The sequence below is a fragment of the Stylophora pistillata genome, chromosome 14, assembly GCF_964205215.1.
Source record: "Stylophora pistillata chromosome 14, jaStyPist1.2, whole genome shotgun sequence".
NCBI classification, from domain to species: domain Eukaryota; kingdom Metazoa; phylum Cnidaria; class Anthozoa; order Scleractinia; family Pocilloporidae; genus Stylophora; species Stylophora pistillata.
Window position 1 is genome coordinate 22,729,919 of NC_142532.1, and position 12,251 is coordinate 22,742,169.

Here is a 12,251-nt window from a genome sequence, read left to right on the forward strand (position 1 = left end):
AATATTAATAGTAATCTCATTAGCATATTATATTAACGACCATTATAGACTGAACTTTTCCAAACTGGTTAGTTAGTTGGGGCCAAGCCCACGTGCGTTAGCATTTTTATTTTGTAACCTAGGTGGTTTGTTCTGAATAAACCCTTTTCAAAACTTAAAAAAAACTGACTGCAGTTACATAGAGATATATACTTAATTAGACGTTTTGATGTGTAGTATCGCTGAGAATTTTTACGAGTTGTGCCGTATTTTGACGAGCCAGTTGGACCCGTGGGGCTCGTCAAAATACGCAAAAATACTCAGCGACAATACAAAACAAAACTTGTATTAAAAAATTTATCATCCAATACGCCAAAACTGTTATTTCAGTGCGTGTGAATTTTGCGGATATTTCTGGAGTACACTTATCTTGTGATATTTGTACACGTTTCGCGCTTCATTGGTACTCTACGAAACACAGTTGGATAATAAATCCTTCTATGCTTACTCAGACCCTTGTATGCTCATTGATACTTTTGTATTTCAAGTTCCTTTGCTTTCTCTCTATCACTACGATCGCGCTTTTTACCATTTCGCTCCATTTTACCAACTAAACGCCTGGAAAAGGCTTCTTTATTATCAAACGAAAATCTATCGGCACAGGATTTCTTTTGGTGACCAGAAAAACACTACAATAAATATACAATGAAAACCGAAAGAATACGAGATATATGTATAAGACAAACATTTGCAAGCAAGAGAGAAATCCTTCATAAAACCATTAAAATGTACTTGAAATACACACATATTTACATGTAGTTTTGCGAGTCTACTTTTCTAGTTCGTCAAATCACCGAATAGCGAACTAGTGATAGGAATACACTAACCGTTGAGGGGAAGGTGTGACGTTCAAATAACATTATTGAATAATTCTGAAGAGAAATGAAATGTAAAACGATTGGCAGCCAGCGGTGAAAATTGTTTATAAGATGTAGGGAATCACTGAAATTGTTGACACTTACTTATTAAACGTGACTTATTGAACATCTTCGATCCAAAAAGTGAGGTTTGTTTAACGATTTGTCATCAGAATTTGTCCTACTTTCGGCTGAAAACAGTCTTACAGTGCAAGGTGAACTTGGCCACAAGAAAATGGAACTCATTGTCTGTCAACAAACTGCACTCTAACAGGTCTGTCAGGAATGGTAACCCCTCTCATAAACGGCTCCACATCCTCTGCCTCCGGTGGGTAAGAGATGTCAAACTGCTGCACGATTCTGGCCATCAACAGATGAAGTTCTAACTCGGCAATACGTCGACCGAGGCACATACGTGTGCCGAATCCAAATGGAAGGGAAGCGAAGGCTTCTGTTGCTTCGATCAAAGCACTATCTTTGCTTCGCAGCCATCTCTCTGGTTTAAAGGCTTCAACGTCTTCAAAAATACTCTCATCTCGCCCCATTTGGTGAACAAGGAACTCAACTTGAGCAGTGCCCCCAGGAATATGGTAGCCTCCTAATACTATATCTTCTTTTGGTCTTCTCGGAACAGCGGATAGAACAGGGTATAGGCGGAGGGTCTCTCGTAACCAGGCCTTCAGGTATGGCATTCGAGCGAGAGTTTCCGGCGTTGCAAAGGTTGAATTTCCTACCACTGAAAGCACTTCCTGTCGAAGAATTTTCTGTTTCTCCGGGTTTTTGGCCAACATATAGAGAACCCATTGCATCGTATTGGACGTAGTATCAACTCCGGCAAACAGGACGTCGATTACGCTCGCCAACAGGTCATCCTTCGTCAGCTTTCCGCTCGACAGGAGGAACTCAAAGAAGCCAGCTCTGTCACGCTCTGTTTCCTTTGATGGTTTGCGTGACTTTTCTTCCAGTTCCTTGATTCGTCTACCGATAAATAGTTCGGCGTAATCGTACATCGTGTCGAAATTATCGAAAAATTTTTTAAATGTGTGTGTCTCGTAGATCCTGTAGAACCAAACAGGTAGTAAGCCAACCTCGACCGCAACCGCCAGAAAATCTCCGACAGCTGTTATGAAGGTCTGTGCCTCTTCGTTTACGTCCTCCTCAAGACAACCAAACCTTTTGTCAAACAACATCTCTGCCACGGACTCAAACGACCATTTGAAAAGTTCATTATCGAGTACACAGACTTCGTTCTCTTTCTCTGACCCTCTGGGCTCTCGAACGGATCGCAATCGGTGAATAAAATCACTGATGATTTTATTGAAACCCGGAGAATAGTCGGCGACTTTTTTCGGTCGCAGCATTCGTTTGCTCAGGACGCTTCGTAACTTGTACCATTCTGCACCATCGGCAAAAAAAACACCAGGAACTTTCTTTCTTTTTTCTCGGTAGAAGTTCAGAGACGGAAAGTCCAGTCTTTCTGGATATTTGGGTTCCGTTCGGAGTAACTTTGCAACATCGACAGCATCAGATAAACTAATAATATCAACGCCTGGCACTTTGTTGCGGAATACTTTCCCATATTTCTTGACATTTTCTGCTTGGATGTCATAAAATCGCTTTCCAAGGGGCTGGCCTTTCCTTCCCACGAAGAACGTCCAAACTGTTCCGAAAAAAGGGATACAGAGGGGACCTGGGATTTCTGAAAAAGGTTTTGGTTTTGGTACATCTTCGACTGAAATGGACGAAAGAGAACTCATCGACGTCGATGGCACGAAACCACGGAGACCATGGTGTTGTTTACGCATGAAAGAAATGGTTCGACCCGATGAGAAAACGAGAGAGTGTGCAGTTTTCGTTTTAACAGTATATGCCATTTTAAAGAACTTCAGCTAATCCAGGGAATGAATGATTCGCACGGTTTCGATTTCGATGTCTCACATGACCTTGACAACTATGGTTAGCCAAATGTTGGAAAATTCAACAACTTGCATATTTATATTCAACAACTTATATTTATGCTCAACAAAATATATTTTTATTCAGCAGTTTACAGTTATATTCAACATTTTATATTTGTGTTCAACGACACGTATTTTCTTTTCATATTCAACCAAAATTATTTTCATTCAACAACAATATTTATTCAACTTCAATAACTATCTTTATTTTACTCAACAAAATTAATTGCTCAACTTCAGTCCAAACTTTTTACTCAACAAAAAACAATTATGCAACTTCTACCATGCATAGTTATTTAATGACATACCTTCTATTATGACTGAGCGTTCGAAAGTCCCGGACATTCAAAATATCGTCATTCACCAAAATTCCCCGCCCCTACCCCCGAACTACCCCCAAACATGAAACCCATTCCCTTCCATGATACGAAGATCATGGACTGGAACCCGATCATTCAATTTGCGCCAAAAATCACTGAAAATGGCAGCCATAACACTGAACGAAACGTGTTACTGATTGTAAACGAGTGCAAAGGAGAGTTGACTGAGGTTGCCACTAATTTAAGGGTTTTTTTCCACAGTTGGTGCCGAAAATTGACAGCACTGGGGTTAAGGAATACTCCAAACCGTACTCACTTAGCAGTATATCTGGTACTTAATTTGGTCACTTAACTCATCTGGATATTTGAGATACTCTCTAACTATCGCTGGTGTCAGCTCAACAGGGTTAAAGGTGAACACACTCTCAAACAAAAGTGGGTGCTTTGACATCTCATCAAGAGCACCAAGGGTAATCAATCCTTTTCTCAACTGATCCAAAGCCATTTTACGTTTTGAAATGACCTCATACATGACCATTGATTGGATCATTTTCCCTTTGGTAGACATCTGAAATAAAATAATGTATTAACAGCAATGCCCGAATAGAATGGTCGGGAAATACTGTCTTCTCCCTCTTCAAAAACATTTAACAAGCTTATAACATCCTCAAAGTAATTGAAGAATGAGTCTTCGTCCAGTGTTATGGCTGCCATTTTGATTCTTAGCGCAAATTGAATGATCGGGTTCCAGTCCATGATCTTTGTATCATGGAAGGGAATGGTTTTCATGTTTGGGGGTAGTTCGGGGGTAAGGGCGGGGAATTTTGTTGAATGACGATATTTTGAATGTCCGGGAACTTTCAAACACTTAGTCATAATAGAAGGTATGTCATTAAATAACTATGCATGGTGGAAGTTGAATAATCATTTTTGTTGGGTAAAAAGTTTTGACTGAAGTTGAACAATTAATTTAGTTGAGTAAAATAAATATAGCTATTGAAGTTGAATAAATATTGTTGTTGAATGAAAATAATTTTGGTCGAATATGAAAAGAAAATGCGTGTCGTTGAACATCAATATAAAATGTTGAATGTAACTGTAAACTGTTGAATAAAAATATATTTTGTTGCGCATAAATATAAGTTATTGAATGTAAATATGCAAGTGGTTGAGTTTTGCAACATTTGGCTAACCATAGACAACGAGGGAACAATTCACCTTGATAAAAACAACAACAAAAATTCGTGACGTAATGATGACGCGACTTCATGGTTTGTTAGCCAATCAGAGGCGAGTATGTAAGAAAGGAGGAAATCCTTATGTCTAGCAGAGTGCCTTCGTGTATCGACCGAGTGAAGTTGTGCGCTTCATGATCATCATAGTGAATAGAGTCCCCTCTATTAACTATGGTGATCATTTGTAATTTTTTCTAATGAGAGATGTCTGATGCTACTGGAATAACGTCTAGTTGTGAATGTACTAGCGTTTATTTTTCAGTAACCAGCTGTTAAAAAGCCTTCAGCGATGCCGCTTGCTGCGAAGAGAACTAATCTGATCAAGTTTGTGAGCGAGGTTATTCATCCGTAATTTTGAGAAACTGGAGTGTGTTGTCGGTGGGAAAGTAAAACACTTGGGTGATTATCTAAAACTGCGTACGTTACAGCGAATATTTGAACGCCGAGTGATTCCGAACGTCAATGGTATCGAAAACTTATCTTGAAGGACAGACGATTGCGTTACGTCTGTTTTTCAAATGGTTTCGTTTAAATACTCACAATGTTCGTTTAAAGCCCTGATTTCGACTAGAAACAAAAAGAGAATATTACATAAAAAATGTCACGGAAAATAAAAGATTCACTTGCGTTCAGTTTCGATGGTGTTGGTGAAACATTCGGCCATCTGAATAAACTTTGAGAGTTAAAACCACGTGTACATTACGATACACTGCACCAAATCAGCTTTCATTTCACTGGTCACAGTTAAATTTTTGAGGACTTCAAGTTAAGCATGATATGAGAGCCTTAAGTTTATATTGCTAAATATCTTCTGCTTGAGAGGTGTCACACTAGAACTTGTAGCCTGCGGCGGAGGCGTAATTTGGGAGGCGAGTGCTCATAACCTGCTTGGACGGAGGCGGTAGTTCCTGTTTTTTGAAAGCACGAAGTGCAGCACGGCGAGTATTCGGTCAGCATATCGGACCAAAACATCTTCTACCCGTCCATTATGGCGACCTAATATTAGCCGTGCTGAATCTTGCGCTTAAAAATACAAACTACCGCCTACAAACAGGCTAAAGTGCTCAGTGCTCTTTGAGTTTTACTGCAGAAGGCTGGGGAGAGTTGGGAGAGTCGGGAAAGCCTTCTAGTAGTGTTACTTACTGGCTTTCACGAGAATGATCACACACCAGGGTTTGACTCACAGTCTTAATTAAGGTAAAACCTCTTGGGACCGAAGAATCAACGGTGGCGAATGAAAGAGCAGCTAAGTTTCCTTCGCTTAAATGTTAACGGTGTTATCCGCAGAGGTTAATTAAAGCAAGACTCACCTTCTACAGCAGAATAACCAGTCTCACATGAAAGGGCTTCTCTGTAGCTTTCATTTAAATGGTCAAACAATAAAAGGTTCTAGTTTAAACAAAGAGCGACCCGACTTCGGATTGCGGCACACTTTCCGTTGAACCACTCTGTTGAAGAGAACCTGTAACAATTCCAACCGAATTCCCCTGTTGAGCAACCGTGATGCCGAGGTTTGGCGGGGGTGTATTGAAATGAAACTGATTCTGCTGTGGTGAGAAACCAGCTTGCATGCTCTGAGGAAACTGCTGTTGAATGGGGCTAGGGTTGGAGTGTGAAAACTGTGTTGGTGGTGGAGTCGTTGCATTGGCTTGGAAAGGTGATGGGGGTGGAAGCTAAGTGTAGCGATGGGTTGGTTGACTGGGTGGAAAGAACTGCGATTGATTTTTCTAGAGGGGTAGAGGAGATACTGGCTGAGGTGGTGGTCTTTTTCTTGGCTCTAGCTGCTGAGGAATCACTGAGTGAGTCTGCTGACGGACATTAAGGTGGTGGAACTTTGCAAATAAATTCCATAGGTATTTGAGTATTTAAGGATTTGTACAAAGTACTGGAACAGAAACTATAGGACATAAGTCCCCTACGAGGTTTAAGCTCTAACAAACCCACCCATCCCACCCATCCCACCCCAGGGGGATCACACAGTAATCTCGTGCGTGGGAAATTAACGTCTCCTACCCCTAACCCTGCAGGAGACGGACCCTTCATTTATTCGTCCCTATCCGAGAAGACTAGAATATTTAACCGTTTCTTGATGTTTTAGAAAGGTAGCATATTCTTCTTAATTATTTTAAGACCTTTAGTGTTGGTCCTGCCGAAGCTCGAACCCTCAACGTAATGGTGGAGGCTGTTGAGAGAAATTTCCCATAAATTTCCTGAAACTATGTTCTGTGCCCTTGGTCCTTGATCTTGCCAGCTGTTGGTCTGCTGCTGCAAAAGAATTTGTTTCCAACTTAGAAATTTGCGGGTGTGTTTTGCGACTGACCTCTTGACTGGGTTGCCGCAGCTTACTGCGGTCTTAAGTTTGTTTCAGGGTTTATGTTAAAATTCCCACTGTTTTTATCTACCATTCCTTAAGGATTTCTCCCCTGTTGCTGAAAAATGTTATGCAGTTCATTCCATTTTGTCTTTTTCTTTTTGCTGCGGCTAAGTTTATGTTGGAAAGCGCCCAGCCCATGCTCCACACTGACGCTCATGCGCTGTTAATAACCGGAAGTTTGCATCGTGTTCTGTGACTTCGAATCTTGTTTATGAGGTACTTCAACAGAATCCGACACTTGTGAGCTTGGTTGAGCTCCTTCTCCTTTATCAGCAGTTGAATCCGCTTGGATATCCACGTCTTCTCCGAATTCCAAAGCACTGAAGTCGCCAGTTTTTGACGGAGGGGTGGCACTGGAAGAGTCTTGAGGCATTTCAGTGTCTTCACTAAAGATAGAGAATGCCTAAGAAACGGGCGGAGTTCTGGATTCAGAAGGAGACAGGGACCTGGAGGAGTCTTCCAAACTCTTCATTATGGCATCTAATTTTCCTGAAGAACCGATATCCTCAATAGGAGTCCTACAAGAATACAAGCAGAGATAAGATCACAGATTCAAAGACCATTAATACAGAAACTTTCAACTGAATGTCAAAAGTAACCAGGGATTGCATTGCTTTTGCCTTACTCCGCTGTGATTGGTCCAAACAACTCGCGTCACTGTCTCGACCAATCAGATGCAAAACCAAAATCAAGCACGACTTGGTCGCCCGCGTTTTCCCACGCCTTAGGCGGTTTGCTTGTTTTTATTCTGAGTTCTCATTGGCTCTTCGGAGTTTTTTTCTGTCTTCTGATTGGCCGTTACGATTATACTTTGGTTTTGGTTGAACGACACTCAATTTAAAAACGCACTAACAATGGAAAACCATTATCTCCACGCCTGGTAAGTAACAAATTTCATCCTTTCAATTTAGAAATTCTGAAAACCTGTTCTTTTTTTATGATCAATGTTTACTTTATAAGAATCTTCTCTTACCTGGCATGATCACCGTCACCACTTCCTGCAAAAGAAAATCAAATCAGCCAAATCAACCTCGTGTTATAATCAATTTCTCAATAGTACCCAATTACTTTGAAACAATAATCAGAGGTTTCGCGATAGGCATGGCAATGGAAATGAAAGGGTATGAGGTTCAAATTCCTCATGGAAGTCAATTTTTCCGTGGTCCCGAGCTCGTGACACGACAAATTACATCTGAAAAAACACCTGGTCGCACGCACACGGTTTAAATAAAATTCACCCTCTGAAGAATATGTTTAACTATATCGGTTCCATGGTCAAAAACTGAACAATCAAGTTTATCATGAGATTTACCTGCTGGGCTGGCTGCGACTTACAATTCGGCAACACGGTCTTGCTTGGCCTGAACATAGAGGATCAGACGATCATGCAATCCAATATTAAACATCAAGAACACCAACCATTGAGACCATCTCCCAAATTGCAAAACTTAAAAGAAGCAACATTTCCGTGCAATGTGATACCACTCTAGCTAACTAAAAATAGACCCTTTTTAACTGAAACGGAGACTTTCACCCTCTCTCTATACGAAGACTTTTGAAAAGACACCAATTAATTGTTATTACAATCTCCCTCCACTTCTTCCTTAACCAGCTGTGAACATATCTTGTTCCGAAAAGTATCTGGTTGGCAAAAATGTCATCACCTTCAGCAAGCTCCATGTTTTTAACAGCTCATTCGCCATCAGCCCGATGTCGATTTTAGGCAATCGCTCGTCCTCAGACTTGAGGTCGTCTACTGAAAGGTTATGAGAAGACTTCTCAAAGTTCTCTGATAGCAGTTTGTTCTTCATGGCCCTGCTGTCTAGAGTCTTACCGACAATAAAACTGGCCACTTTTGCATCCAATGATTCATCATCTGATTGATCCTTATCAGAGCTTTGCCGTTCAAATAGGGACACTGGAATATAATTAGCTTCCTTGTCCCCATTAATGGATTTGGATAACTGCTGGCTTTCCTCATCATTATCTTCTGTTCCTGCCGTACATTCTGAATCCGCCGGACTGTTGCCATGCGACTCCTATCCGCTGCTGGACCCTGCTTCGACAGTTGGACAGAATGATGACGCCCATTTCCTTACCACTTTTATTACCTTGCTGTCCTCGAGCTGGTTTTTTGTTGCAATAGGAAAGCATTTCATTGTCTCTAGCAACTAGAAATCAGAATATTTGAAGACAATAGTTTACTTGTTCCTTGAAATAATAATAATAAGCTTTATTTATTGAGGGTGCATATAATATTTTGAACTGATAAATTAATGGCCCTTAACAAAAAGAGTATATAAAAAACATTTGTATAAAACAGTTGACATTGAATAATACTATAAATATAGCAAAAACATATGACTATAAATACTCTTCAAGAATACTACTCCACAATCTTGCATTTGTGACTTCAAAGGTTCTTTCCCCCAAATATCATTGTATATGTGTATTATGCATGTTAATAGTTGAAACATTAACAAATCCTTGCTGTGTATACAATTCTAACAACACTAGTGTAGCAAATATGCTCTCTTGTTGAGCAATTTTCCTGCCCATGCATGATCACTTCTGTAATTCTCATGTACAGCTGTACTTAATACATCTACTAGGAGAGAGTACATATTGATCATCACCTCTAATTGAAGTTTCGTTTTCTTTCCTCCACCATCCACCATCCATCTCCAAAGCAGAGACAGCCCCTGATACCTGAGAAACCCTTTTAAACATGACTGGTCTGTGGTGTGCTATATAACAAAAAAAAAAACAAACCAATAAAAAAAATCAAAGAAACTTGCGAAGAAATAGCTCAAAATTATAGAATTGAAAAAACCACAGCTATAAGCTGCAAAACGTTTTGATTGTATTCCTTTATCTGATAAATACTGGTCACTCCCAGGGTTTGGCCGTCATGTTCAGCGGGTCTGGGGTAGAATAGTCAGTTGAGCAGATTCCACGTTAGAAACAGGTAACGACATTTTATTGGCTGCCAGATATGACTAACGCATGACGTAGGCAAGAAAACACTCCAAGGACGAAAAGAGATTGTTAACTTTATTTTTAAAGCAGGACACTGAGGGCTATAGGTCGTGGTAAGTATTGTCTGTTAAAACAACTGATTCACTTGCAATAATTTTTTACTGTTGCTTTGACAATATATGATATGATATGATTAATAACTTGGCATGGCGAAAGAGAATTCTGATATGTGAGATAAAAATTGAAAGAAAGTCATGAACGGCGAGGTCGGTTTGACGTTTCGAACTTCATCTTTTCCAGATCTTCTTTTTCAAATTTCCACCACTCAGGGTGAGGTTGAGGACATTTTAGTTAATCTGGACGCTAACAAGGCAACTGGTGTCGATGGCATCCCTGCAAGAATTTTGAAATCATGTGCCCGAGAGTTATCGATACCCCTGACCAAGTTGTTTAACCTGTCATTTAGTTTGGGTGTAGTCCCCATGACTTGGAAAAGAGCCAATGTTACACCAATTTTTAAAGACAATGCCAAGGAGAATGTTGGGAACTATAGATCCATTTCCCTACTATCGATGTTAGGAAAATGTCAGGAAAGAATTGTCCATCGTGCCATCTACTCTAGTCTCTCACCTTTTCTTACTGATTGGCAGCATAGTTTTGTGAAAGGGCGTTCCTGTTTAACCCAGCTGGTCCTCACTAACCATATGTGGAGCAAAGCGCTGGATGATGGTCTCCAGGTTTATGCTGTGTTTTTGGACTTTGCTAAGGCGTTCGATCGCGTAAACCATAAGATTCTACTGCATAAACTGCATAACTTTGCAATAGTAGGGTCCCTGCTAGCCTGGTGTGGTGATTATTTATCGTGTCGTAAGCAGAGAGTTGTGGTGGATGGCAAAAGTTCTAGCTGGCTAAATATCACATCTGGCGTGCCGCAGGGGTCCATTTTGGGCCCCTTGTTTTTTTTTTTATTTTCATCAGTGATTTGTTTGAGGTAGTCCAAGAAAGCTCTGTGGCACTTTATGCAGATGACTGCAAGGTGTATAGGGTGGTAAATTGTCCAAATGACCAAATGATGTTTCAAGACGATCTAATTAGTCTGTGCGCTTGGAGTCAACGGAACAGAATGACCTTCAATGTTAAGAAATGCAAGATGATGCGCATTACCCTGAAGAAACAACCATTTAGATCTAGCTTCACCCTAAACGGATCGGACATAGAGGAAGTTTATGAGTTTCGCGACCTAGGTTTGCCTATGAGCCATCATCTTTCATGGAACTCTAATGTTGATGCTATTAAAAATAAAGCTAATAGAATCTTGGGCGTGCTAAGAAGAACCTGTAGAGGCTGGAAGGACACCGAAACTCTGAAGATGCTGTACTGCACGTTGGTTAGATCGCAAGTGGAATATGGAACAATTCTGTGGTCGCCACATACCAAGAAAGAAACATTGAAAAGCTTGAGCGCATACAGCGTAGGGGAACAAAATTTATTCTCGGAAAAAGGAATTTTACTTATGACAAGCGCTTGAAATGTCTCAATTTGCTTTCACTTGAAAAGAGACATTATCTTTTTTATGTTACATTTTTGTATGGATACTTAAATGGGGATGTTTTTCCGTTTTTGAATTTTTATTCTCGGGACGATCCGTACAGATTTAGACATGTTGATAACTATTCCTTGAATATGAATTTTGCGACAACGACTAATTTTAAATCCTCTTATTTTAATAGAATTGTTGAAATGTGGAGTTCGATACCCTTAGATATTAGATTATCTCCTAGTCTTGCAGTTTTTAATTCTAGAGTGAGGAAGTTTTTAAGTAAGGAACATTGATGTTTTTAATGTTTTTATTTTTGATCTAAAATTTTTCTGTCCCTCATTATATTTGACTTATTTTGACTAGCTACACGGTGATCTGTCTTGCATGGAGTGTTCCATTCTTTTACAGATTATCCATTTGGCTTTGTTTGTTTGTACATTTAGATTTATTTATTCGTCATCATTGCCATTAAATTATAATAAATAAATAAATAAATAAATAAATAAATAAGTAGATAAATCTTGACCTATCAAACACTGAGTAAATTCGATGAATTGACTAGTATGTTAACCAGCATTGGATATGATGATTTCTTTAAAGCTACCTTCTCGGAGGATTAAATTCCGTCACCCTCTGAGTTAGCCGAAGGGCTATCTGCTAACGCATCAACCTCGAGCATGATTCCAACCGTTGTGTGGAAATTTTTAATCCCAAATGTCCATTACAAAAGCTTAACTGAAAATCATCTTGTTCCCTCCACTGAAGGAAAGTTAAAAGGAGACGGATATTTGTTACCCTTCTTTTGAAGCACCATCTGATGTACATACATGTATTTCGGTTTTGCACGTCCAACCTTTTTTTATCGATGATGGATTTGAGGATTCAAAAATGAAACAATTTACTTTTTTTACAGGTACCATCCGGTCTCAGTAATTTACTTTTTTTACAG

General features: G+C 39.8%; 1 protein-coding gene across 1 annotated transcript; it reads right to left on the minus strand.

Moving 5' to 3' along the window:
• Positions 1 to 752: 752 nt before the first annotated feature.
• Positions 753 to 2,770, minus strand: LOC148717096 (cytochrome P450 10-like). Its single transcript, XM_088744758.1, has one exon. The coding sequence runs from the start codon at positions 2,768 to 2,770 to the stop codon at positions 1,139 to 1,141; it is 1,632 nt and encodes a 543-aa protein (XP_088600884.1). The 3' UTR covers positions 753 to 1,138.
• Between the last annotated feature and the right edge of the window lie 9,481 nt (positions 2,771 to 12,251).